Source organism: Chiloscyllium plagiosum, unplaced genomic scaffold (assembly GCF_037043375.1).
Source record: "Chiloscyllium plagiosum isolate Xiang-an unplaced genomic scaffold, Cpla_swu_hap1 HiC_scaffold_12, whole genome shotgun sequence".
Taxonomy (NCBI): Eukaryota; Metazoa; Chordata; class Chondrichthyes; order Orectolobiformes; family Hemiscylliidae; genus Chiloscyllium; species Chiloscyllium plagiosum.
The window spans coordinates 51479723-51507525 of record NW_028270150.1 but is presented as its reverse complement, the minus strand read 5'-3'; the positions used below and the strand labels follow the sequence as shown (position 1 = coordinate 51507525).

The 27803-nt window shown below is 39.6% G+C and overlaps 2 protein-coding genes across 6 annotated transcripts in view; one reads left to right on the top strand and one right to left on the bottom strand.

Moving 5' to 3' along the window:
- The window catches only part of gpr161b (G protein-coupled receptor 161b), a 38980-nt gene extending 19829 nt beyond the window's left edge, over positions 1-19151 (top strand). For both annotated transcript variants that reach the window (XM_043700885.2, XM_087992810.1), the window contains exons 3-6: positions 8297-9021; positions 11652-11756; positions 13845-13964; positions 18664-19151. In XM_043700885.2, coding sequence (XP_043556820.1) covers positions 8297-9021; positions 11652-11756; positions 13845-13964; positions 18664-18935 — 1222 coding nt within the window. In that variant the 3' untranslated portion in view covers positions 18936-19151. The remainder of the gene's footprint in view (positions 1-8296; positions 9022-11651; positions 11757-13844; positions 13965-18663) is intronic.
- A 4399-nt stretch (positions 19152-23550) lies between these two features.
- Positions 23551-27803, bottom strand: part of dcaf6 (ddb1 and cul4 associated factor 6) — a 236811-nt gene continuing 232558 nt past the window's right edge. For all 4 annotated transcript variants that reach the window (XM_043700878.2, XM_043700880.2, XM_043700881.2 and 1 more), the window contains 2 exons: positions 26569-26674; positions 23551-24054 (listed from right to left, as the gene is read on the bottom strand). In XM_043700878.2, coding sequence (XP_043556813.1) covers positions 23996-24054; positions 26569-26674 — 165 coding nt within the window. In that variant the 3' untranslated portion in view covers positions 23551-23995. The remainder of the gene's footprint in view (positions 24055-26568; positions 26675-27803) is intronic.

Below are 27803 nucleotides of genomic sequence, written 5' to 3'. Positions count from 1 at the left end.
CATTCAGCCAAAAGTGCCGAGTGGATGGTCCATCCCTGCCTCCTCCAGAGGTACGCAGCATTACAGATACCAGTCTTCAGCCAATTTGATTCACTCCACATGAAATCACATGGTTGGAGGTACTGGGTACTATAGAGTCTGTGAGCCCTATATTCCGGCAATAGTACTGAAGTCTTGTGCTCCAGAACTTGCTGCTCTCCTAGCCAAGCTGTTCCAGTACAGTTACAACACTGGCAATTTCATGAAAATATGGAAATTGTCCAGGTAGGTCCTGTACATAAAAAGCAGGACAAATCCAACCTGGCTAATTACCATCACAGGCGTCCACTTTCGATCAGCAAACTGTGAAGGAAGGTATCATCAACAATGCTATCAAGGAGCACCTGCTCAGTGACTCCCAGTTTGGGTTCCACCAGGGTCACCCCGCTCCTGTCCTCATCACAGCCTGGTTCAAACATGGACAAAAGAGCTGATTTCCAGAGGTGAGGTGAGAATGACCGCCCTTGCCAGCAAGGCTGTATTTAACCAAGTGTGTCATTTAGGAATCCTAGAAAAAGTGGAATCAGTGGATTTGAATGGTTGGAGTCATACCTGGAACATAAGATGGTCATGGTTGTTGGATGTCAGTCATCTCCGTTCCAGGACATCTCTGTAAGAGTTGCTTCGGGCAGTGTCCTAGGCCCAACCATCTTCAGCTACTTCATCATAAGGTCAGATGTGAGCATGTTTGCCTATGTTCAGCATCATTCACTCTTCCTAAGACATTGAAGCAGTCCATGTTCAAAAGCAACAAGATCTGGACAATATCCAGGCTTGGGCTGATAAGTGGGAAGTAACATTTGCAGCACACAAATACCAGGCTTATGACGTCACCGGTAAGACTCCATCTAATCATTATCCCATTGCATTCAGTGGTGTTACCATCACTGAATCCCCCACTCTCAACATCCTGGGGGGTTAACATTGCCCAGAAACTCAACTGAACTTGCTACATAAACAGCGGCTACAGGAGTAGGTCAGAGTCTTGGAATACTGTGGTAAGTAATTCATCTCCTTCCACCCCAGAGTCTGTCCATCATCTACAGGGCACCAGTCAGGCTGTGAGGGAAAACTCTCTACTTTGCCTGGATAGGTGCAGCTCCAACAACACTCGAGAAACTTGATAGCTTTTGGGACAAAGCAACCAACTTGATTGGCACTACATTCACAAGCATCCACTCCCTCCACCACCGATGCTCAGTAGCAGCAGTGTGTACTATCTACAAGATGCCCAGCAGAAATACACCAAAGATCTTCAGACAGCACCATTCAAACCCATGATCACTTCCATCTAGAAGGACACGGGTAGTAGATACATGGGAACACCACTACCTTCAAGTTCCCCTCCAAGCCACTCACTATCCTGATTTGGAAGTATATTGCCATTCCTTTGCTGTCGCTGGGTCAAAATCCAGGAGTTCCCTCCCTAAAGGCATTATGTGTCAATATACAGCAGGTAGATTGCAGTGGTTCAAGAAGGCAGCTCACCAACACCGTCTCAAGGGCAACGAGGGACGGTCAATAAATGCTGGCTGGCCAATGACGCTCACATTCCATAAAAATGAGTCAGTTTAATAAAAGATTATAGAGAATGTAAGAGATTACTTTAAAAAAGTTAGGAGGTAGAGAGGGGTCATGATAGATCTTTGGCCGATAGGATTGTGGAAAACCCCAAGGCTTTTTATAAGTATATTAAGAGTAAGAGGATTATCGGGAGAGTGTAGGACCTATTAGAGGCCAAAGGGACAACTTGCATATGGAACACGGTGTGGTCTTTAATGAATATTTCTCATTTATGGTTCGGATTGTGAGGTTTTAGAATATGTTAAGATTAATCAGGTAGAGGTGTTAGATGTTTTAGTGAGCATCCAGATGAATACAGGCCTGATGAGCTATATCCCAGGCTGCTATAGAAGGCAAGGGAGGAAATTGCTGGGGCCCTGCAAACTTATTTAATATTTTGCTGGCATCACAGGTGAAGTGCCTGATGACTGGAAGATAGCAAATGTGGTTCTTTTTGTTCAAGAAGGGCAGCAAGAATAGGCCAGGGAATTAGTCATAGAGATGTACAGCATGGAAACAGATCCTTCGGTCCAGTTCGTCCATGCTGACCAGATATCTTAAATTAGTCTAGTCCCGTTTGCCAGTATTTGGCCCATATCCCCCTCAACCCTTCCTATTCATGTACCCATCTAGATGCCTTTTAAATATTGTAATTGTACTATCTCCCCGATTCCTCTGGCAGCTCATTCCATACACGCACCACCCTCTGCATGAAAAGGTTTCTCCTTAGGTCCCTTTTCAATCTTTCCCCTCTCACCCTAAGTCTGTGCCCTTTAGTTTTGTACTCGCCTACATTAAGGATAAGTTAGTTTAACATCAGTGGTAGGGAAACTATTGGTAAGAAATTGTGAAGGCAGGGATTGTTAGCACAGTTTTGTTAAGGGGAGTTCCTGTCTATGGCTAATCCAATTGAGTTTTTTGAAGAGGAAACTAAATGTATTGGTGAGACTTGTGCAGTTTATGTGGTTGACATGAAATTCAGTTAGGCCTTTGTAAAGGCCTCACATAGAAGGATGGCCCAAAGGTAAAAGCCCATGGGATCTAAGGCAAGTTAGCAAACTGGATCTAAAATTGGCTTCCAGATAGGAGGCAAAGGATGATGGTAGAGGATTGTTTTTGTGATTGGAAACTGTGACCAGCAGTAGAGAATGGGGATTGGTGCTGGGATGTCTGCTGTTTGTTTATATATGTTAATGACTTGGATGTGAATGTAGAAGTTATAATTAGTAAGCTTTCAGATGACATGAAAATTATTGATGATGTTGATAGTAAGGGGGATGGTTTCAGTCTATTATTGATCAACTAGTATATTGGGCAGAGTAATGGCAGATGAAATTTAATCTTGATAAATGAGATGATGCATTGTGGGAGCTTTAGTCATGGAAGAAGATACGCAATGACTGCAGTTCCTAGAGAGTACTGAGCAACAAAGGGACCTTGGTGTACAAATCCATAAATCCCTGAAGGTGTCAGCACAGGTAGACAAGATGGTGAAGAAGGCATACTGGATGCTTGGCTTCATTAGCAGGGGTGTAGAATATAAGAGCAAGGAAGTGTTGTTGTTGTTACAACGTTATAAATATTGATAAGGCTGTGGATGGAATACAGTATACAGTCCTGGTTGTCACACTATTGGAAGGACATGATTGCACTAGAGAGGGTGCAGAGGAGAATCACCAGGATGTTGTCTGGGATGAAAGGTCTCCATTATGATGAGAGACTGAATAGGCTGGGTTTGTTTTCCTTGGAGCAGAGGAGACTGACGAGATATCTACTTGAGGTATACAAAATTGTGAGAGCAGATTGTGAGAATCCAGTCCCCATGTCAGACTTGTCTAAGACCAGAGGGCAAGTGGTTTACAGAAGATCTGAAGGAAAACATTTTTACCCACAGAGAGGTAGGAATATGGAACATGCTGCCTGATGGGGTGATGGAGACAGGTACTCTGTCAACATTGAAGAAGCATTTGGATGAGCACTTAAAATGTCAGGGCATAATAGCTGTGGGCCAAGTGCAGGTTCATGGGATTACTGTAGTTTGGTGTGAAGGAGAAGGACTTTTGCCCGAAACATCGATTTTCCTGCTCCTTGGATACTACCTGACCTGCTGTGCTTTTCCAGCACCACTCTAATCTTGACTTCAGTCTCCAGCATCTGCAGTACCCATCACCCTGTAGTTTGGTGTGTGTTGGTTGGTATAGATGTGGTGAGCCGAAGGGCCTGTCTCTGTAGTGTGTGACTCCAATTCTAAATTTGTAGGGTTGGTGCTTGGATGTAAACGTAGAAGATCGGTTAGGTGAATGCAACTTGATGGAAGGTGGGGTAAGGGTAGCAATGGTTTGGATAAGCTGAACTTGAGGCTGAAAGATGGCACACCAGTGTTGGAGTAATTGTCTGCAGATGGGCTGAAACCGGAGTGGAGGTAGAAGCAGCTGTTGTGACACAAGGTACAAATGGTCAGAAGCTTAACTGGGAGACTGAAAGATGCCAAAGTTCTGACTTGTCTCATTTAGACTAAGACAGTGAATGGAAAGGCCAAAGAAGGCTATCGAGGCCAGGGAACTTGTGCCACAACTAAAGATGACTCAGTATTTCTCAAGTTCGACTGCAGGAGAGTATGGCTCATTTCTGACTGGTTATCATACTAGCAATCTCTCGCACAGTAGCTATTATAGGTGGTGGTGAACTCGAACCTGATGTCATGAGATGATGTCATCTGAGGTAATGTCAAGGGAAAGCATGTAAGCACTTAAGCACAAAAGCTCAGTAATAGCAGTGTGTACTATCTACAAGATACGCTACAGAAACTCACCAAAGATCCTTAGACAGCACCTTCCCACACCCACAATCACTTCAATCCAGAAGGACAAGAGCAGCAGATACATGGAAACATCACGAACTGCAAGTTCTCATCCAAGCCATTCACCATCCCGGCTTGGAAATATATTGTCTTCACTGTCGTTGGATAAAAATCCCAGAATTCTGTCTCCGAGATTTGTGGGTCTACCTAAAGCACATGGATTACAGTGGTTCGAGAAGGGAGCACACCACGAGCTGCTTCAGGAAAAATAGGGATGGGCAAAAACTGCTGGGTCAGTCAGTGACACCCCTAACCCTAGAGTGAATATATAAAAGAAATGCAGGACACACATGCATTCTTGGGAAACTCTTAAAGTAAGTGTGAAAAGAGAAGCTAAGATTGAGTGGGAATGGAAAAATGACAAAACAAAGTGAATAAAATAAACAACATTGAGTGAAAGGAGCAAATCGGTAACATGAATGTGAATGTAACCTTAGATCAGTGTTTTTCATGTAGGTGCTTGACGAGAGTAACTGAGGTTTCTTTGTCTCTACATGTTTCCTTGTGTGCATGTGAGTTTGTCTGTCTGATTATATATGTATGTTTGGAGTACTCGGCAAAGTGTTTCAAGTCATTTTGATTTCCTACAACGTGTTTGATCACCTCCAAAGATTAAGTAAAAGGTTTCAAGTGATTTCCTTCTAACTGTATACACAGTGGCTACGATTACAAAATATTCATACCTTTTGAAGGAAGTATTCATGAAATGTAAGATCAGTTCACCCTTTTAATGCTTCCCATTAGAAGTGACTAGCAATCTAAAAGGAATTCAACATGCCTCTGGCTTGCTGATTCGAAACAATGAATATGTGACCTCTACAGAGGAGACCAGTTCAGTCACTCATCTGTGGTGTATTCATTAATTTCAGTTGAGATGGGGTAATAGTAGTGCTAGAATGGTGGAAAAAATCAACTAGGTTCCCTGTTCCTGATCGTTTTCCTGCTATTGCACAATTCTTAAAGGTGTGCCTGTAAAAAATGGAACAGATCATTTTAGATGGCTCCCCAGTTCTTACCATTGACCACTTTGGTGTATGAGGCTGCTATACTGTCACAGTGTAAATTTGCTATCACTGTCCTCTTAGGGTAGGGATCTACAAGGCTTGCTTGATCTAATGGGGTCAAAGAGCCTAAAGAGAAGAGGCGGTTGTTTTAACCAGGATTTAGTTTATTGCATGTTATCAGCTATGTTGTAATTGCCCTGATATGATAGACTTTCCTACATAGTTAGAGATGTGAAGAGGAAGTTGAGTGATTAGGATCTACCACTGATCTCTCTCCATCTCCTTTCTTGTGTCAACAAAAGGAATCTCCAAACCATGGTCTGGAGGATTCAAGCTGTTTCTCTCAAAGCTGCTATCCACTGCTGCTTTAATCGTTTGTGCATGAGATCAAGGAATTAGTTTTATTTCCTGTCTTATTTTCAATGAAACATGAGCAAAATGCTTTCCTTGCTGGTCTGTGCTGCATCAGTGTTTGCTGGTAAAATGATATGGCCTGGATTTTGAGGTCAGTGACCAAACAAAGACAACCACTGCTGATGTTGAGGAGAGCTGCTTTGAGACTGAGCAGCAAATTGTGGTAAGAGTTTTTGTTACAGAGACTTCTAGAGATGTACAGCACAGAAACAGACCTTCTGTCCAACTCGTCCATGCTGATCAGATATCCTAAATTAATCTAGTCCGATTTTACCAGCACTTGGCCCGTATCCCTCTAAACTCTTCCTATCATATACCCATCCAGATTCCTTTGAAATGTTGTACCAGCCTCCACCACTTCCTCTGGCAGCACATTCCATTCACCGACCACCCTCTGCGAGAAAACGTTGCTGCTTAGGCTTCTTTTAAATCTTTCCCCCCTCACCCTAAATCTATGCCCTCTAGTTCTGGACTCCCTGACCCCAGGGATAAGACCTTGTCCATGCCCCTCATGATGTTATAAACCTCTATAAGGTCACCCCTCAGCCTCTGATGCTCCAGGGAAAACAGCCCCAGCCTATTCAGCCTCACCATGTAGCTCAAACCCTCCAATCCTGGCAACATCGTTGGTAGACAGTTGATTATCATGTTGTTTATTGAGGATTCTCAATGTTATCGAGCTGTCCAAATGACTAATGACATTTAAGAATTCTCTCAGTAAACCAGGAAATAAAAGCTACTGAACTCCCATTCCTTTATTAAACGTGTGAGAGCCAGTTGAAGATTGATACACGCTGGGGTTCAGGTAGATTGATACACGCTGGGGTTCAGGTAGATTGATACACGCTGGGGTTCAGGTAGATTGATACACGCTGGGGTTCAGGTAGAAGCTGAAATATCATGAGCAAACACTTGGGGGAAACAAAGTTACTAAAATCTAGTTGAATTCAGTCCATAATAATGCAGACGTGAGAATAAAAACTTTTTTCTTGGACCAGATACAAATTAGTTGATTAGTAATTATTACTTGGATCGCAGTTTAACAGTTGCACCTCATTGAAGAAGAACCTTTTAATAAGTTTCAAACCATGTTAATTGAGTAGTAAAGGAATCCATTGATTTTGCTGTATGCTGGCTTCTGGTGTCTACGATACAGCATGTAGCAGAGCAATGAGTGTCAGATCATACCCTCAGGATTATCATATTATTCTATGCAAATGCTAAATCTTGAAGTTGTGACCAGATTCAGCGGGCTAAGGATGAAAAAAGCTAACACCGTGCATATTTCAGGCCAGGGTTGGTCTGCACCAGCAAGCAGGTAAATGATTGATTGTCATTGGGAAACAAGGTGGAGGCAAATGCAGAGAGGTGGTTTTCAATGGTTCTCTCGCTGCCATCCTTTCCTAACTCTAATTCTCCCCAGTTTGGGGCAAATGGAGAATCCCCTCCAGTAGGAAGGTCACCTGGATCCCTGATTGGGAAGACAGTCAGTCTCTTGTTTTACCAGCCAGGAAGGCTTGTGTTGGGCTTGTGGCTTTGTAGTGATTGTTAGCTGACCACTGATAGAGCTAATTCATGGCTAGTTGAGGATGCCACCCATGAATCCCTTTGGATTCTGAGGAACAGGAAGACTGAGTATCTCTCCAGGACTAACAACTGCAATAATGTATTCTTCTCACCACCTTACTTGCTATGTCTAGAAAGGGGAAAATTGCTCCTTGTAACTTATCTCCAATCTCTCAACTTCTGTTTGCTTCACAACCAGACCATTTTTTGTTTGTTGTGGAGAATAAACTGATGAAGTTAGTTTTCATTAGATAAAAGGAGATTGAGGGGGGACCTGATCGAGGTCTAAAAAATCATGAAGGGTATAGACAGGGTAGATAGAGAGAAGTTTTCTCCAGGGTGAAGGATTCAACAACGAGAGGTCACGCTTTCAAGGTGAGAGGTGAAAGGTTCAAGGGGGGTACATGCAGCAAGTACTTCACACAGACGGTGGTAGGTGTCTGGAATGCATTGCCAACAGAGGTGGTAGAGGCAGGCACGGTAGATACATTTAAGATGCGTCTGGACAGATGCATGAGTAGGTGGGGAGCAGAGGGTTACAGATGCTTAGGAATTGGACGACCGGTTTAGACAGTGGATTTGGATCTGCTCAGACTTGGAAGGCTGAAGGGCTTGTTTCTGGGCTGTAAATTTTCTTTGTTCTTTATTAAGTTAAATTCTTGGACTAAATTTAAATTGGTGTTTCCGTTGTTACTACCTCATTAACTTCAACTTGAGTATGTTTGCTAAAGTTTTGTGGGATTTTAGTTTATTAACTAGGACAAATAGCAAAGATGATAGTCTTGACATTTGAGTTGCTAGGTACGACTGACATTTTCTTGTCCAGTAATTTTCTTTTATTTTCCTGCAGGTACTATGCTGTTGTTTACCCAATGGTATATCCTATGAAAATAACTGGGAACCGTGCTGTTGTTGTGATTGCGTATGTGTGGCTGCACTCATTGATTGGATGTCTTCCTCCTCTCTTTGGCTGGTCCACATTTGAGTTTGACCATTTCAAGTGGATCTGTTTGGCTGCATGGGACAAAGAGTTAGGATATACTGCCTTTTGGCTGATTTGGTGTGCATTATTGCCATTTTTAGCAATGGTTATTTGCTATGGTTTTATATTCCGTGTGGCTAGGCTTAAAGCCCGTAAAATCCACTGTGGAACGATTATAGTTGTGCAGGAAGAATCCAAAAAGGATGAGCGAAAAAATTCCAACTCATCTACCTCTTCATCAGGGAGCAGAAGGAATACTGTTAATAACATTGTTTATTCAGCCAATCAATGCAAAGCCCTGACAACAATCCTGATTGTGATTGGTGCTTTTGTTGTCACATGGGGCCCCTATATGGTAGTGATTAGTACTGAAGCACTTCATGGAAAAGGTAGTGTCTCTCCAGGAGTGGAGACGCTTGTAATATGGCTATCCTTTACTAGTGCAATTTGTCATCCACTTATCTATGGAGTATGGAATAAAACAGTTCGCAGAGAGCTTCTGGGGATGTGCTTTGGTGACAGATACTACAGGGATTCATTTATTCAACGTCAGAGGACTTCCAGGTTATTCAGCATCTCCAATCGCATCACAGGTAACAGAGGGAAAGGGAGTGGGTAAAGCTTTTGCTCTGATGACTGCATCATGAAAATATGTGTTTATTGCCTTTTTCTTTCTCACTTGCTGCGTTCAACAGATTTTGGTTGGCACTGACACTGGAGAACCAGTATCATCAGAGATTTGATGAGTTTAAAATGTTCTCTGATTTCTTTTAAATAAAATATTGTTTTCATAAGTCTGTAAGAATCTGCTTCATCAGTTTTATGTGAATCATCTTGTAATTAAAATTCACCAGCCTTGATCTAGATTTGATGAGCATTGGTAAATAGGTTCCTGAAATACTAATTGAATTATGTCAAGCTTTTGGGTGTTATAATCTATATAGTCTTTCTGTTCCCATTATTTCAGGGGTCATCTAAGATTACTAAAAAGCAGACTGGAACAAATAACATACCTAAATTATGATTAGTTGGGAGAAATCTTTTTGCCGTGTGTTCAGATCTTGACTTGCAGCTAAGAGGAATGCTGATGCTTACTGCAAAGGCAGCAGTTGAGAAGGGGCGCTGAAAAGCTGACAATTTGTTTATATGCTGATGTTGTAATTGGCAAGAGCAAGGGATAAACATCTGTTTGAGCTTGTTGTAGGCTCGTGATATTGTGATGGTTTTACAATGATTTGGCAATATATCTGCAGGTCTATATTTCTGCTGCACCAGTTTATAAAATTTTAATTCAACATTCATGAGATTGCTTTGCTTTGTCTTCTGAATATGAATCCTCTGGTTAATGTATTCTGGTGCTGTGACAGCTGTTTCTGCACCACAAACCAAATTTTTTGTGGGAAACCGAGTGGAATCCGCTATTCATAGTCAACAAACTTGCTCAAGTGAAATGTGGGCAATGACCTGCCAGTCTCACCTGTATGAAATTCCTTTGGGGTTGGTCTATATCTAGCGGGTGTTTTCCAACAGCTTGTTGTCAAGTAGTTCAATGTCTTGGTGATGGATGTGCTGCCGTAAACACTAATGCTGCATTTTACATGTAGGTCACAATGTAGCCCCAGTGTCATCAGTAACATGGCTTTCTTTTGCCCCTTAGTCTAACCCAATTTGTTCAGGGAGGGCAGCAGGGAGGAAGGACACAAGATTAGGATGTCCAGATGGTATGAACTCAAGGCGCTATTGTTTTAGCTGGAAGACTGGGTGGATGCAGAGGGGAGGGTGGACATACTAGCAGCACTAGCCAGGCATGTTGGTTTCTAGCTGCTGTTCCTTGTCTTTAGTGAGTTTCATCAGAACAGGGAACGTCAGCCCAGATATTCACTGATTTATGAACACAGCCAATTTAAACATGAAAGTACCTTTATAGGGAGCCCCTTGGAAACTTTGGGCCCACACATTAAGCCAAGGGTGGACCAATTGGATTGAGGTGGCTGTGCAGCAGTGAGTCAGTTAGAGCTGGAGGAGGAAGATGGTAGGATAATGGAAATGTCACTGGACTAGTAATCTGGAGCCCAGGAATGGATTCACGAGTTCAAATCACATCAGGGCAGCTGGCTGAATTGTCATTGAATAAAGTCTGGAATTGAAATTCAGTCTTTGTGACTGTTAGATTATTAATGATGGTTGTAAACACCCATCCTTGCCTAGCGTGTCCTCGTTGTGACTCTAGCTCTATAGCAGTGTGGTTGACTCTTTACTGGTCTCTTAAATGGCCAAATAAGCTGTTCAGTTCAGGGATAATCAGGGTTCGGCAACAAATGTTGACATTGTCAGCGATTCCCACGTTATCATGAATTAATAAAGGGAAAAAATTGATGAGATGGGATCATAAAGTGGAGCATTACTGAGTGAAGCATTCACCACTTCTCATTCTTAACCAGTCTCTCCTGAGAATTGTGGACTTGAAGTGCTGGGTTGACCCTGCTTATTGAAGGAAGAGAGTGGGGGGCTTGGGTGCAGAGGGAATACAGAACACACAGGTGCTCTGACTGTACAGGGAGGTGATCATGTCTGGTGTGAGGGTTGAGGCTGTCAACCTGTTATTGTCAACACGAGGGATCATCTGATCCATGCACATTTCAGCTGAGTGCTTGTAACCCTACTGGACAGCATGGTCTGTTTAAGCTGGCTGGGAGAACACGTCCATTGACACAATTTGGATTAGATTCACCTTTATTCTCACTGAGGGACTGACTTCCATTTCACTGGTCTTCACGGCCCCTTTGCCATCGCCCACCCTCTATCATTGCCTTTAAAAAGTGCAAGTTCACTTTGGTGCATGTCTTAACATTTATATTGTGCAAACAAAAATGAGGAAAACCTGACACACTGTCTTCTGCTTATGGCCTTGACCATGTGGAGGCAGCCACCTATTTCTAAATAAAATGTTTCAGTGGCTTATTTTACATAGTAAAATTCTGAGGTGGAGTGATGTCTAGTTTGGCAAGTCGTGGTTATTATAGTGTATTACTTAGTGTGTGGCCTTGGAAAAGAGTTATGCAAGTGCTGATTCATTTCTGTATTTTGCAATACTGGTACAATTATTCATGTAAATAATTGCAAATGACTGCATAAATTAAATATTTTATTTTAAAATCTTTTTTTGAATGCAGTTCATGAAAAAAATAAATTGAACATTACATTTTCTTTATTGCTTGGACAGATTTGGGGTTGTCTCCTCATCTCGCAGCCATGATGGCTGGTGGACAGTCTCTAGGACAGAGCAGTAGTACTGGGGATACAGGATTTAGCTTTTCTCAGGATTCAGGTAATTGTCCTTGCTGTTTTATTTACAGCTGACACTATGCATAGGCATTTGTATATCATCTTCTATTACAACTTTAAAGCTCATTTTAAAATTGTTATTTTCAAAGTTTTTCATAGTCCTGTCCTTCCTATGGTTGTAATCTATTCCAGCTCCTCTGAGATATCTGTGCATCCCTTTGGAGCATCTCTGATTTTCAGCACTCCATCACTGATTGCCATCCGCTCAGTTGCCTGACCCTTTTGTATTGGAGTTCCATTCCTAACCCTCTCCCTAGCTCTACTTTTCCTCAAATAAATTCCTTTTAAAATCTACTCTTTGACTGAGCCTTTGTTCACATGCCCTCTTTATACCTTCTGTGGCTTAGTGTCATATGTTTTGCTTTATAATGCTCCTGTGAAGAGTCTTACTTCATTTTATTGTGTTCAAAGTGATCCATACATCAGGTGGTTATTATGGTGTTGCAGAAATGATTAAAAAATTTTGAAGCTACCAAAACCATGCGTAAATATATATTATACTTCCTCATTTGAGTTTTCACACCTGAAATGGTGATGGAATATTTTGTGCAGCAGTATGTGGCTATGTAATTTATAAGTAAATGACCTACATCTCGGTGCAAAGCCTGGAAAACTTAAAGTGCCACAAAAAGTTGACACTAACTTGATTTGCTGCTAATTTGGGGCACGAGTCAAACTACAGTTAAACCAATGAATGAAAACTGTAGAGCCTTGAACTTATTTTGAATGCAGTTTTCTATTCTCGATCTCATCTCACGAGAGAGAGAAAGGTGATCTATTCCCTATCATTTTCTTATGCCTGCTTTGAATTTTCACTGGAAATCATGAGTAAGTGTTTCATTTGATTTTTATCTCTGACTTTCCTTTTCCTTCTGTCATGGCTTCTACGTGCAGTTGTGTTGCTGCAGAGTCTACCTCGTTCGGAATAGAGACCAAACCTGCTTTTCCCCTTTAATTTACTAAGTCTTAGTGTTTTGACGCATTGCTTATAAAAACAGGCTGGGATGCAGCTTTTGTTTTTAAAATTCAACCCAAACCAATGTAGAGATACTGCATTTCTTCAAGCTCCTGTCAAAAACAGTTCATAATTTATGACTGAATCAGAGAACCATATGTTCATGGATCTTGTTGTCACCCAAGATGGCAGCATTTAATCTAGGCAGGCAGGAGGACGTGAAGCATTTTCAGACATATAGTTGTTTTGGTGTGCTAATCTCCTGTTCCGGCTTGCCTGATACAGTCATTAAGCTGGACCGTCATATTCTACCAAAAGAGTTCCTTGTCCACTTGGAGTCAGAGTTTTACAGCACAGAAAGAGGCCCTTTGGCATATTGTGGCCACGTCAGTCATCAAACATCCATTTATTCTAGTCCCATTTTCCAGCACATAGCCTGTACACTGTGATGTTTCAAGTGTTCATCTAAATAATTCTTAAATGATTTGAGGATCCCTGCTTCTACCAGAATTTTAAGCAGTGAGTTCTAGATACCCACAATCCTGTCGATTTGAAAAAAGGGTTTTCTCTAAATCTTATTCTTACCTTTTAAAACCATCTGGTTATTGACCCCTGGACAAAGGAAGAAACCTTATCCCTCTCGACCTTCAGAATTCTGTCCAACTCAGTCTGCTTGCACCTTAGCATTCTCTGCTCTAAAGCTGGGTTGTTTTCCTATGTAGTCTCTCAATAGCTGAATCGCTCAGGCTCTGACCCAGGCAACAGCCTGGTGAATCATTTCTTCACCCCATCTAGTGCAATCACATCCTTCCAATAAAACTGCACTCTTCCACCTATGGATTAATGTTACCTACAGTTCCATCAAAATCTCCTTGCTGTTGTATTCAGTGCTTTGAATAAAATCAAGTATGCTGTATGCAGCCTTCCGTTAGTCAGCAAGTTAATAATTTATTCTTATTGCTGTTTGTGGAATCTTTTCTAGCTAAACCTAAAGGATCTTGCAATTTGTTGGTCAAGTTATTAAACTGTTCTAGAAAAATTGTTCACTGAAAGCATCACTCTGATATTCAATGTCACAAAATCCTGCTGTTCTTGCCTATATTCAATGTATTTTAGGTACTGATGTCATGCTATTGGAAGATTTCAATTCAGAGGGCACTCATTATTCGCACCACAACTATTGTTCCAGTCGAAGGCGGAGTTCTGTGACAATAGATGAACTTCCAGAACCAAAAGGTATTTATAAAATTTTTTTTAGTAAACTAAATACTTTTTTTTGCTTTTTATGTATTTAGTACTGCTCTGGTAATTTTATTACATACATTTTCCTTTGTTTCTTGTTTCCCTTTTGGTGTATGTGCTACACAAACAGAAATTGTAGTGCGTGTCCTCAGCAATTCTTTGTTATGCTAATATATTTCACAATGTCCCATAATATTTAAAAAATATACATTTATAAACCAGGATAAATGAGGTTAATTTTCATTTTTAAAATGTGATACTGTAGTGTATCTGCATTTCATACTTTTTTTCCCTAAAAGTGTAAAAGTAGTTTATGTAGAATTATTGGTGCATTACAGTTATTTGTATTAATAGTGCTTTATTTTGGTCCACGTTCATTTCAAAGCATGGACTATACCTATTTGGGCTGGACTTCTTTAAACTACCTTAAATCAATCTCTGTCTACTTCGCTCCTTTCTCTTTCAGGACTTTAAAATTGTAAGAAAGACTCCTGCAAGAAAAATTACACCAAATGTGTCCAGGGCTACTTTAATAGATGGCTTTACTTAGCCTTGAGCTGTTTTTAAAAATAAGCTATACTGTCTGCCAGTCATAGTCATAGAGATGTACAGCATGGAAACAGACCCTTTGGTCCAACCTGTCCATGCTGACCAGATATCCCAACCCAATCTAGTCCCACCAGCCAGCACCCGGCCCATATCCCTCCAAATCCTTCCTACTCATATACCCATCCAAATGCCTCCTAAATGTTGCAATTGTACCAGCCTCCACCACATCCTCTGGCAGCTCATTCCATACACGTACCACCTTCTGCATGAAAAGGTTGCCCCTTAGGTCTCTTTTATATCTTTCCCCTATCACCCTTAACTTATGCCCTCTAGTTCTGGAATTCCCGACTCCAGGGAAAAGACTTTGTCTATTTATCGTATCCATGCCCCTCATAATTTTGTAAACCTCTATAAGGTCACCCCTCAGCCTCCGATGCTCTAGTCACAATGTTATCTCTTTCACCTGCATTTCTAACACCATGACTGAGCCCTGGCCGGAGTTGGAAGAAATTCTGTTTATGGATAGTGACTGGGTTTAACTTTTGTTCCGCTTTGACTGCTTTTAAAGACTTCTTCTAGAAACATTTACTTAAGGGGAAACTCACTTCTGTTCCAAAGAGTGCTCAAGCATGACCTCCACCCCTCTTCCTATGTTTAAACTACTGTCAGTTCACTATCCTGCTTTTCAGTGGTAGCTTGCAAATCCCTTACAGTACTTATTTAAACACACTAATAGGATATTGGTCTCGCTGGCTGGGCCAGTATTTATTGCCCATTGCAAGGTGGTCTGCCGCCTTGAATTGCTGAAATCCTTTCTTAGTCAGATGTGTTGTTGTATAATCTCTGCAACCGAAATCTATTGTTATAAAAAGCCATCCAGAACTCTCAAAAGATAGGATGAAATTTGGATTAATCTCAGGCAGTCTGAAAATACCTTACAACCAGTTAAGTACTTATGTTGTCAATTGTGGTTTAGGGAAGAGTTGTCATAGTACTGTCACATTTCTTCATGCTTCACCCTGGCCTTTCAAACCGCTCTGAGTATGCATACTACACCATCCCAATTCTGGAATACTCCAGCATTCAATATGACATTCTAATGATCCTTACTTATCCTGCTATCCTTGTTTGATGAGTGCACAATTGCTTCCTCTGATGTACTACTGTGCCAAATGTTTCAATAAGCCATAATGCAATAGCCTTAGGAAAATTGAATAATGCTTTTTCTTTTGTGGATTCTGCTGGCTATGCTACTATGTTTATTGTTCAACTCTCTAATTGCACTTGAGAAGGTGGTGCTGAACTGTCTTCCTGAACCGCTACAGTCCATGTGGTTAAGGGTCATCAAAATGCTGTGAGGAAAGGAGTTCCAGGATGTTGATCCACTGACTGTGAAGAAACAGTTATTTTCAAATCAGGTTGGGGGTATGGCAGGAGAGGAATCATGGGTTCAGAAGGTGCAGTCTAAGGAGCCTTCCTACAGTGCATTTTGTAGATGGCACACATGGCTGCCACTGTACATTGTTGGTGATGGGAGTGAATGGTTAACATGATAGCTGGAATGCCACTCAAGTGGGCTGCTTGGTTCTGTATAGTGTCCAGCTTCTTCAGTGTTGTTGGAGTCCTATTCATCCAAGCAAATGGGGGGTATCTCACCAAATACCTCAGATGGTGGACAAGGATTAGGAAGAGACAAGTGAATATTTGCTGCAGAATTCTTAGCCTTTAACTACTCTGTTAGCCACAGTGATCAAATAGCTGGTCCAGTTCAATTGCCGATCAATGGTAACCCCAGAATATTGATTTTTGGAGGTTTCAGCAATAGTAATATCATTGAATGCCAAGAGAATATGGTTAGATTTTCTTGGGGATGGTAATTGCCTGGTATTTGTTTAGCATGAATGTTACAGGTCACTTGCTTAGATGTTGTTTAGGTCTTGATATAAACGGGCAGTGACTGCTCTAGTATCTAATAAGTCATGTGCTAAACAATGTGCAATTATCAGCTAATGTCTTCACTTCTGATCTTATGATGGAGGGAAAGCCATTGTTGAAGCAGCTGACCCTAGGACAGTACCCGGAGGAACTCTTGCAGTGATTTTATGCAACTGAGATGATTGACCTTAAAAACACCACACCATCGTCTTTTTTTATTCTGATCAGTGATGCAATTGCTGGGAAGGTGCCAATGTTGTAGTATTACTGGATGGATAGACGCCTAACTAATACTGGAGAACAAATCTTCTGTGCTGCTGTGGGTATGTTGTCTGGGCCCATAGACTTTGAAGTATCCATTGCCTTCATCTGTTTCTTGATAACACATGGAGTGAATTGAATTGGCTGAAGCTTTGCATCTGTGATACCGGGACCTCAGTCGGAGGCTGAGGTGGATCTTTCATTTAGTACATCTTAACAAAGATAGCTGCACTTGTCTTTTGCACTAATGTGCTTGACTTCTCCATTATTTAGAATGGAGATATTTGTGGAGTCTTCTGCTCCTGTTAGCTGTTTAATTATCCAGCACTGCAGAATTCTGGTTGCAGCACCTCTTAGCTCTGTCTGTCGCACGTTGCCTCCACTGTTTATCATCTAGGTAATCTGCATGTTGTACAGCTTCCAGATATTGACACCTCATTTTTAGCTATACCCTCCTGCACTCTTCATTAAACCAAGTTTGATCCCTAACTTGATACTGGTAGATATCAGATCATATCAGGTCAAGAAGTTACAGATTGCAGTTGAATACAGTTCTCCTACCACTGAAGCAGGAGGCCTAGGTTTTAATCCTACCGCTACTGATAGTCACAGAAATTCACAGATGGTCAGTTTTGAGTTAATAAGCTGTAACTTAGTGGGTACAATTCTGATTCCTAGCAACAGGTGTACTTCTCTGCCTTTTATGGCTCCCTTAGCTGGTTGCTCAATTTATTACCAATGATCCTGGTATACTGAGTGCTTTCCTGTCTCATGCATGGTTTTGAGAGATCTGGATGTTTCCTCCCAAGCAGCAGAAAACTAGCATACATGCACAGGAGGACTTGAGAATGTAAGTGGCATATTCACCTTTTATTGTAAGGGTGTTGGAATTGAAGAATAAAGAATTCTTACCACAGTTGTACATGTTGCGAAGACCAAACCTGGAGTAGTATGTTAAGTTTAGGCTCCTTATCTGAAGATAGATATACTTTCAATTAAAGAGATTGTTCACTGCATACATTCCTCAGTTCCTGAGTGCATTCAGGGTGAGAAAGCTTTGACACTAGGAACTATAAATTGTGGTGCAAACAGTGAACTCGAGGTCAAAAATGATGAATAGTAGAGCAAGCTGAGGGAGCTATATGGTCTACTTCTCCTATTTCTTAATCATGAAGGGTAAAGAAAGGGTGACTTGAACTCACCAATGATGGCATAATGCAATTTACAAGAGAATGTGCAGTGCCACTCATTTAATTGAAGTATGGTCATAGACGCTGTCCCGATCATACAAATACATTCAATTCTAATTAAACTACTTTGCATGGACAGCAAATGTAATACATAGGTTGGATGAGTTGCACACTTGCTTTCAGCTAGATCTTCTGTCAATTGCTTACATTACTTGATAGTGTATATTGTGTCCCACACCTTTATAACCATTGTTGAGATATGTTTGTTTGTGGTGGTTAGGATTATAGGAGAAAGTGAGGACTGCAGATGCTGGAGATCAGAGCTGAAAATGTTGCTGGAAAAGCGCAGCAGGTCAAGCAGCATCCAAGCACCAGGTGAATAGACGTTTCAGGCATTCCTGAAGGAGGGCTCATGCCCGAAACGTCGATTCTCCTGCTCCTTGGGTGCTGCCTGACCTGCTGTGGTTAGGGTTATGAAGACTGAAAAGTAATGTGTCACTTGCCAGCATTAAGATGCCTGGCTTGCTGATAGTAGGGCCTATAATGAATGATCAAATTAACAGGTTCAATTTTGAGAACTGGGCAAATCTTTTCCATTACACTTGGGGAAAGCTTAATCAGTGTGGTTAGCCTGTTGTTCGAAAAATATCACACCAAGGAATTGATCACCAGAGAAAACTAAAGACACACATAAATAAATGTTCAGATTATATAGAAAAGGGGTAGAAATGTTTTAATTCAAGATTGTTCTTTTGCAGAGGAAGCTGATCGCTCTTCAGTCCTGCAAATCAAAGCAGATGTTCATAAAACGCTGGATAATTTTGCTGCCAGTTTGGCCAAAGCTATTGAGACAGATGCCAAAATGAGCCTTTTTGGAGAGAGTGGTTTACCTGGAGATTTGTTTACTATTATTAAAGCTGTACCTGGAGGTACCAGTAAAGGAAACAAAGTCTCTGCAGGGCAGAGATTACGGCTGGAGAGTATTGATGAAGGAATTGTTCATGACGGCACAGAGCAAGATAGTGCTTGAGAGGTTTGAAACACTTGCAATATAGAAAGGACACAACCTTAAGCCTCAGCCATCTGACGTGGTGAAATAAATGTTAAGTGGCTGTTACTATGCTTTCACTTACTGTATAATTATTCCAATATTCTAAAGTGTGATTGGAGAGGAACTTAAGTAAGTAGAAAGAAAATTTGAAGGAAGCCAAAGAAACAAGTTTACAGATTTGACATCCATGTACATTCAAATGTACTTATTTCTATAATTTGGTTTGACATACAGAATTCATTTCTTCAAAAGAGGTTTTTAAGAATGTTGGGATTTACTAATTCTAGAAAGCAGAAAACCACTAAAGATTTGTTCCTCACTTCCAACCATAGCTGCTGGTGTTTAATAACAAGGCTGTGGCAGCAGCAACATTAGGATTAAGAGTAAATGCAATAAAATGTCCATCTGTAATGTCATATTTTAAAAACCATATCTGAACTTTCAGCTACACAATTGGTTATAAAGGGAAAGTTCTGGTTCAGCAAAATTGTTGCTGTTTTGGGTTTCTAAATCCTCTTCAAATGTTGTTAGTTCATTTCCAGTTGGTAATGTCTTAATTATTAGTTTCTTTTTTTAAAAACAGAAGGTTTTGGATGCCCATGGAAAGGTTAGAACCAATAGAAATGGAGCAGAAGCCAAACCATTATATAGCTGACTGATTAAGAGTTACACCATTTAAATTATAGTAAATGTGCCCTTGTACTTTTGCAGGTACTCATAGGCAAGTGTTTACTTGTTTCTAAGTCGTGATATTTGATTCTTTACATGTTTTAGACAATTAAATGATATGGGTTATGTGCTTCAAACTAAAATATATCAAAGAATTTAATCAGTCAAAACAGTTGGCAGATGTTATTACCACTTTTTTGTATTAAAATAAACCTGAAAAGTTACATTAATGTCTGACTTTTTATTTCCACAATGGTTTAAGATTTAATATCTTAGTCATCATATAACAATAGAGCACGGGATAGAATTTAGGATTTGCCACCTAAAGAATTAGTGGGGAATACCTACCTCCCTGTAATCACAGTACCATGGGTATTTAATGCTGTGAGGAGTGTTAATTGGCTTGAAACAGGACTTGCATCTGGCTGCAGATTAGCACTGGGAGGAGAATTGCCAGGTCAGTCTTTCCTTTCTTTCCCTGAACAACTCCTACTTGATGGCCTCACCTGGAGTCCACCTGCCTTGTATAAAATTGTAGATAGATCCAAGGGAATTTTGTACAAACCTGCCAACAGGGAATGGTGACATTATTGAAGACATTTTATGGGATAAGGAGTTAAGAGAATTGCAAAATTATTAACAAAAATGAAAATATACAAAGGAAGGATCAGTTGATCCAAAGCTGCTCTGATGTTCGATGAATGGTAGGTTGTAATCTTAAATCTATATTCCACTTATCTCAACAACCTTTGATCATTCTGCTCAACAAGAATCTAACCACCTATTCAAGGACATCTCTTCCACTACATTTTCAGGAAGACAGTTCCAGGGATTCATGACCCTTAGGAAAAAAAAGTCACATTTTTTAAAAGTGGGCAGTTCCTTATTTTTAATCTGGTGACCCTAGTTCTAGATAAGAGGCAAAATACTCTCCATAATTACCCTAGAATTCCTCTAGGGTCTTTCAGTCAAATCGCCTCATTCTTCTAAACTTCAACGGCTACTAGACTAAACAACTCATCCAACATTCCAGGTATCTGTCTGGTACACCCTTCAAGAACATGTACCTCCTTTCTTAACTAAGTTGAACAATACTGCACACCGACCTCCAGGTGTGGTCTGAACAGTGCTCTGTGTGGCTGAAGCATATTCAATTCCCCTCATGAGAAATAACATTAGCAGCTTTCCTAATTATTTGCTGTAGCTGCATACTGGCATTTGCAATAATGCACTAGGACACCCGGATCGCACTGCAATCTCATCATTTAGAGAATATGCTTTTTTAAATTCTTCCTGCCAAAAATAGATATTTTCACATTTTCCCATTTTCTCCTCCCCACTGCCCCAACCTATCTATATCCCTTTGCGGTCAACTTTTTTCCTCTTCACAACTTACTTTCCTACCTATCTTAGTGTCATCAGAAAATCTGGTAACCATGCCTTCTGCCCCTTTATCCAAGTCATTTATAAAGTTCCAGCACTCAGCCCAGTGGTCCACCACTGATTACATTTTTACCAACCTGGAAACAAAGCATTTATACCAACTCTCTGCTTCCAGTTAACTAGCAATCTTCTGTCCATGCTAGCCTATGCGCCCTGAGATTTCACTTGTAGCTGTCACCTTTGATGTAACACTTTATCAAATCCCTTCTGGATATCTGATAAAGATTCTTCATCCACAGTACATGTTACTTCCACACAGAACTTCAATAGACTGATTAAACATGATTTCCCTTTGACAAAAAGTGTGCACCATTACAACGTCTAATTGTAGCTTTAATAATTTACCCTATATCATATTAAGCTGGCTGGCCTGTAGTTTCCTGCTTACTATCTTCCCTTTTGAATATGGGCCAGATTTGTTATCATACAATCTAAATGGGACTTTCCCAAAATTTTGGGAAATTCAGGAAATTAAAACTCTCACTGACCACTTCTTTTAAGACCCTAAAGATAAAGTCCATCAGGATCCAACGCCTGTTAGTTCACAACTCTACTGTTATTTATGCCCTCTACAGAGCGGACTAATACAAAATAATTGTTCAATTCACCTGCTATATCTATTTTCAATGATCACTTCTCCGGCCTCTTTCTATTGGAGCAATGCTCATTTCAAAAAGAAAATATATATTATTGAAGCAGTTTGTTTCTATATTGCTAAATAGCTTTCTCTCATACTCTCTTTTTTCTCTCCTTTAATTATTTCTTTTTATTCTGTCCAGTCTTCTGATATGCCATCTGTCTTTGCAAAATTGTGTTTTTCTCATTTAAGTTTTTAAAATTCATTCATGGGAATGAGGGTCGCTGATAAGGTCAGCATTTATTGCTCATCCCAGAAGGCAGGTAAGAGTTGACCACATTGTTGTGGTAACCTTTCTAGTTAACCACAGATATTGGTCAATCCCTTGGAATTTTTCTTATTATTGGAATGTGGATTCAGAAATATCCTTTTAAGTATCTGCCACTTCTTCTCTGTTGACCTACTTAAACTAATTCCTTAATTCACTTCAGCCAGTTTTGCTTTCATGCTCCCATAATTACTCTTTCTTAAATTTTAAAACATCTTAAATTCACTCCACCCAAAAGTGACTAAACTTTCATCAGAATTCTATCCCGTTGCACAATATTAGGTCTACTATAATCTGCTCTGTGGTATGCTCTGGGACATGCTGTTCTAGAAAATTCAAACTTAAACTCATCTAGGCTTCCTTTATCCATCTGACTTTTCCAGTCTATTTTAAAATGAACATTCCCATCAATGCTGTGCTTTTCTGACAAGTTCTCATTATTTATTCATTTACACACTATCTTATTGTGTAGTTATTGTTAAGGGTATTGTGTACTACTCCCACAAGTGACCTCTTGCTTTATCATTTCTCAGCATGACTGAAACTGTTCCCACATCCTGGTTCCCAGAACTTGCCTTTCTATTGTGCTGATACCATCATGAACTAACAATGCCATCCCTCCAATTCCTATCCTCCCTAAACCACCACTACCCTTCAAGATTTGGATTTCTATTCATGTTATTCTGCAGCCATGTCAAATAATGGTTATCAGATGTGCAAAAGTACACAGTTCATTCTGTTTTGACTGCTTTGTACAATCAGATAGCACTTATTTTGTTTTCCACATCTAGTCTTATCTGTTGACTTACTCATAGCTTTTTGCTCTCCCTCTCTTCCTATTATGGTTCGTTTATAATTTTTCTTATTAATACCTTTTTGTTTTACCTTGTCTCTACTCTTTGCATTTGCATCAAATTTGATAAGATGTAGCAAATCAAACAGAAATTGTTGGAGAAACCCAGCAGGTCTGGCAATATCTGTGGAAAGAGAAACCGAGTTAATGTTTCAAAACGATGACCCTTTTTCAGAACTCTGATATGAGTTAGGAAAAGGTGATATTTATGCTGAAGGGTGCAGTGAGGGGAGGGGTGAGCAATTAGCTGGAAATAGAGCCAAGTGAGAGAAATTATGTAATGTTAAAGGGATTGTTGATAGTAAGCCAGGGAAGGAGAGAAGCTAGATAGCTGAGAATGGGGGCTATGAACATGGATTGGCTGTGCTGAAAGCAATTCATGTCATGACAAGTCCTGGGATGTGAGGTTAGGGGATGATAGTCATAGGAGGAGGAGTTTATGCTTTAAAATTATTAAACTCTGTCAATAATTGGCAACTTTTCTGCAATAATGAACTTTTGAGATGTAGTTTAAAATTTTTAGACCATTTTTGGAAGTCCAAAAAGTTAAAGTTTTCGTGATTTAATAAAATTAACTAAGCTTTGAAAGCTATATATTACAGTGGTTTTATCAATCTTTGCTTAATAATAAAACAGATATTCTCTGTTCTTCTCAAAAATAGCTCTCACTGATGATGTTACCTAGTATGGTGATGAAACGTCTGAAAACAGACCTTCAAGCTCAGCGAGCTAACTTACATATTTAATAAAAAGAGATTTATTTTCAAACAACCAAAAGTTTTAATTAATTTTTCCCCTCAGTGTACATGCATAACAGCAGATTTCAGAAAGGTTTCATCTTGACCCTCCTTTTCTAGTGTTTGGTAAATCTCTATGCTCATATCACTGATCCAAGCACATATGTTTGCACACTAGAGAATATATTGCACTTGAAACCTCCAAGCATCTCATCCATGAAACATAATAATTAAAAGGAACTTGCTTATTCTTTCCCACCTTCCTCATACCAATTCATGCACACATTTTGCACCAAGAAATTTTTATATTAAAGTATTTTTTCCAGAAAAAAAAGGAACTAAAATAACACTAAGGCTTTGTAGGGAAAATATACTGGATTTTGTGTTATACAAATTTCTTGATGCTTTTTGTTCTTGAAGCCAGACAAATAATTATTCATCATCCTCATTCTCTTGACCAGAGCCTTCGGATCGGTCGCCTTCCAATCGATCTGTGCAACAGATGGTATGATAGATTAACAATACAATGTTTTAAACCTCCATCAGAATTGAAGATTTATATTTTCTTATACTCATTCAATGTACTTCAAAAAGCAATGTTTACAGAACTGGCATGGATCTATTTAGTTTCAAAAAAATGCTGTGTAAGAGCACTTCCATTTTGATCATTTTGTTGCTTGTGGAACCACCATCTTGAACAGACTTTCATATTTGAAGCTACTTCAATAAGTTAGCTCTTCTGCAAATTGTCAGAAAATGAATACAAGGAAGTAAAACTTTTAATTTTGGGTACCTCTAATTAAAAGGGAGGCCAGGTTAAAACAAACAAGTAAATTAATGAAACTACTTTAGAGCATACCACAACGTGACTTCTTATAGAAGTAAATGTCAGGTTAGCACATAGGAACATTCTGAGTGGTGTACTAGGTTGAAAATGCCCATAACTACTTCCTTTCCACGCCCCAAATCTATGTACCATTCAATGACAAGGCTAAGCAATATCTCAATTACATTTTTAATTGTTAGCAAATGTACCAGAGCAGCTTTATTCCCCTCACAGTACAACCAAAATATTCAAAGCCCCAGTTTCAAGATAATATAGCTCTGTCCTGGGACCCTGAAGATGTGAATTCTAATGAAAAAAGTGAAAAATATGTGAATGATATGAGCAAATGAGCTGATCGCCCAAAAGACTGCTTCAAGGCCCCATTTTCCACTTACTGTAATGTGACTTTATCTGCACAATTACATAGGACATACAGCATAGAAACAGTCCATGCAGCCCAACCGGTCCACGGCAGCATTTATGTTCCACTCGATGGAAAATATTATGAAGCCATTTATGCTGTCTAAATTTTCAGATATTGAAAGAAAATATATCAAACCATGCAACTTAGGCACTTCAAACTACAAACTTGAATTTTTTGGATGTAAACATTCAGTGGAAAGTCAATATAGTACTTTATTTGTTATAGTAGAACATCTACTTTACAACTCCTCAGATACAAAACCAAAAGATAAGAAACTTCACTAACTCATCATCAAACTTGTACCAGTATCGATAGCATGAAGTAGTACTCTGACCACTGAGTGGCACAATGACACAGGCAGTCAGGAAGAGCCATCAGAAAACTGCTCTTTGCTTCAGTAAAGGAATTGTCAGTGAAATTTGATTGGTAGAGGAATCACACCAAAGCAGCAGATTAATGTTGAGGCAATCCCTGAAAAATGATAATCAGTTGACTAACGTGATGGACCTGGCTGTTTCTGACCATTAAGGATGGTGATTACAACTGAATAATTAACCTCTGCAACATCCTATCATAAGCCTGGAGTCAATGAACAACTAGTCAGAACATCCACATAACAAATGATAACTTGACCCTTATGCAATTTTCGGTCATACAACAAGCCTAAGTCAGATAAAATTTTGAACATTAAATTGTGAGTGGCTAGCAAAGTGCATCCATATAGATGGTGAGAATCTGGAGTGTTACTCTCCTGGAAATTAACAGTTACAAGTGTAGTAATGCAATGTGTGTGACCAGTACATGTGTTAATGAAAAATAAAGAAAATTCAAATCATGTTCCCAGGCTTAATTAACTTCTGCTTTTGCCATAAATTTTATGTCTTACGATCTTATACTCCACAGCCAGCTAATGAAGGAGCAGCACTCTGAAAGCTAGTGCTTCCAAATAAACCTGTTCGACTATACCTGGTGTTGTGTGATCTTTAACTTAATTAACTTCATGTAGTTAAGTACAAATTAAGGAAGCCAAATAGAGAAACATATTTAGAGCACTATTTTATTTACTTCAAAGAACGTTGTGACTTAATCTCTCAACTTCCATCTTTAATAACTTTGAATCATTTTCTTTAACCATGGCTTTTAAATTTTCTCTTCTTCAAAAACTTGTAACATTTTTGTATCTTTAGATGCTAAGGTAAGACAAATTAACCCCACAATTACTCTAAAGCACCAACAAAGGGTTTTGGTTACCTAGCTGGAGAGATATTTAAGCATTATGGTAAAGGCACGCTGAACTTTCCAGGTAAAGCCAGTCAAATTAGTTCAATTCACCATTTACAATATAATCATGTGCAAACATTGACTGAGCCTGGAATTCAGATTCGGGTCCCCAGTTAAAATCTTTCTTAATGCCCTCAATTCATGGAACATCTACAATATTATGACTTCATTTAAAGCATATTTCATGTCAAGGATTCCATTAGAATGGTGTTATGAAGTTCCAAGGGCACATGATGGATGAACGGCGACTGCATCACTATTGTGGCATGCAACTATATAATGCCTTCTGACACAATGAATCAGATAATGCTCGCAGAGGCTATTGACACCAAAATCAACCTACTACTAAGTTGGTTTAATTTATATAAGCTCCAGTTTTTAGGCTAAGGCAGCATTTCTTAACTAAGTTTTGGAGCAAAACTCATTTAAAAAGTACATTATTAACAGGCTGTGAAATATAGAACTCTGTCCTACCTGTTCTAATGTGATTGAGTGAAGCCAGCATTCTTAGCATGAATGATGCTGGAACCGTGATGGTGTTCCTAGTCTCCTCCAACATCAACTCATTGCGGCTTATCACCTGATATGCAAAGGAAAAATCAATGTTATTGCCATTTTGTTGTAAGATCCTATAATCATTGAGCTGGTCATTTTTGTATAAACTAGCACATAACAAACTTCCATCAATACAAAATAGCTTGCAATCACAAATTCTCTTACACTACAAGTGGAGTTTTTCTTTCAAGTTTATGATTTTAAACATTACAGCTTCATTCAAATTAAATGACAAAATCATCTGTAAAGATTAACTGTGGCAATGATAGCAAAACTAATAAAGAAAGCCCCATTTTTCTTCTTAAAGTAAGTCAGGAGAAATTGGCAAAACCTGCTGGAATCACAGCAAGTGAAGTTTTGTTGATAGCAAAGTTGAAGGGAATGAAAACCCTTGCTAGAGTGACATTTTGGGAGATTTATCAATTTTGACATGGCAACTTGTGGCAGCAATGGCTAATTTAAACACCACACTTTGAATGCATGCCAGAACAGAAAAAAGAAGGGAATGTAATGTAACTTTATGGACTGACAACATCAAGCAATCTTCCAAGTAAAAACAAAAGGTCAAATGCTACACTTCAGCCCATAACAAAACAGACTGATATCAACTCAATTAGACCTGCATGGAGCTGCAGCTTTCTTAATGAAGGGAAAACAGGTGAATGTATGCTTTTTATAAAGCCTCTATCACACAAATGGCTTAGAACTTGTTCAACACAGCACCCATTTCTCTTAAAAGAAGTCTGACAAGGCTCCACATGATGAGGAGGAAGTATGCCTATATTTGGAAGTGAACTGCCTGACAGTTTTGGTTGGGATCAACATGAAGGGTTCCTTGCCTATGCTTAAAGCATGTGTTAGGCCTCTGACCTGCATATGCAGAAGTCTAACTCTCACCAAGACTGACATATCCTGCAGCAACCAGCAACTTTACATTTGGGAACAACCTTCTTAATAATTGCTTGCATTAAAGTACCATAGTTGAGTAGAACTCTTCCTGACCCTGCATTTAAAACACCTTTTGATCACCATCACTCTTAAAAGTCTATTCCAGAGTTCCAGCCTTCTACACCAATGACTCAATTTTATTCCCAATCTTTTGAATTTGATGCTAGCAACAATAGCTTGACATTACCCAACTCTTCATAATTAGG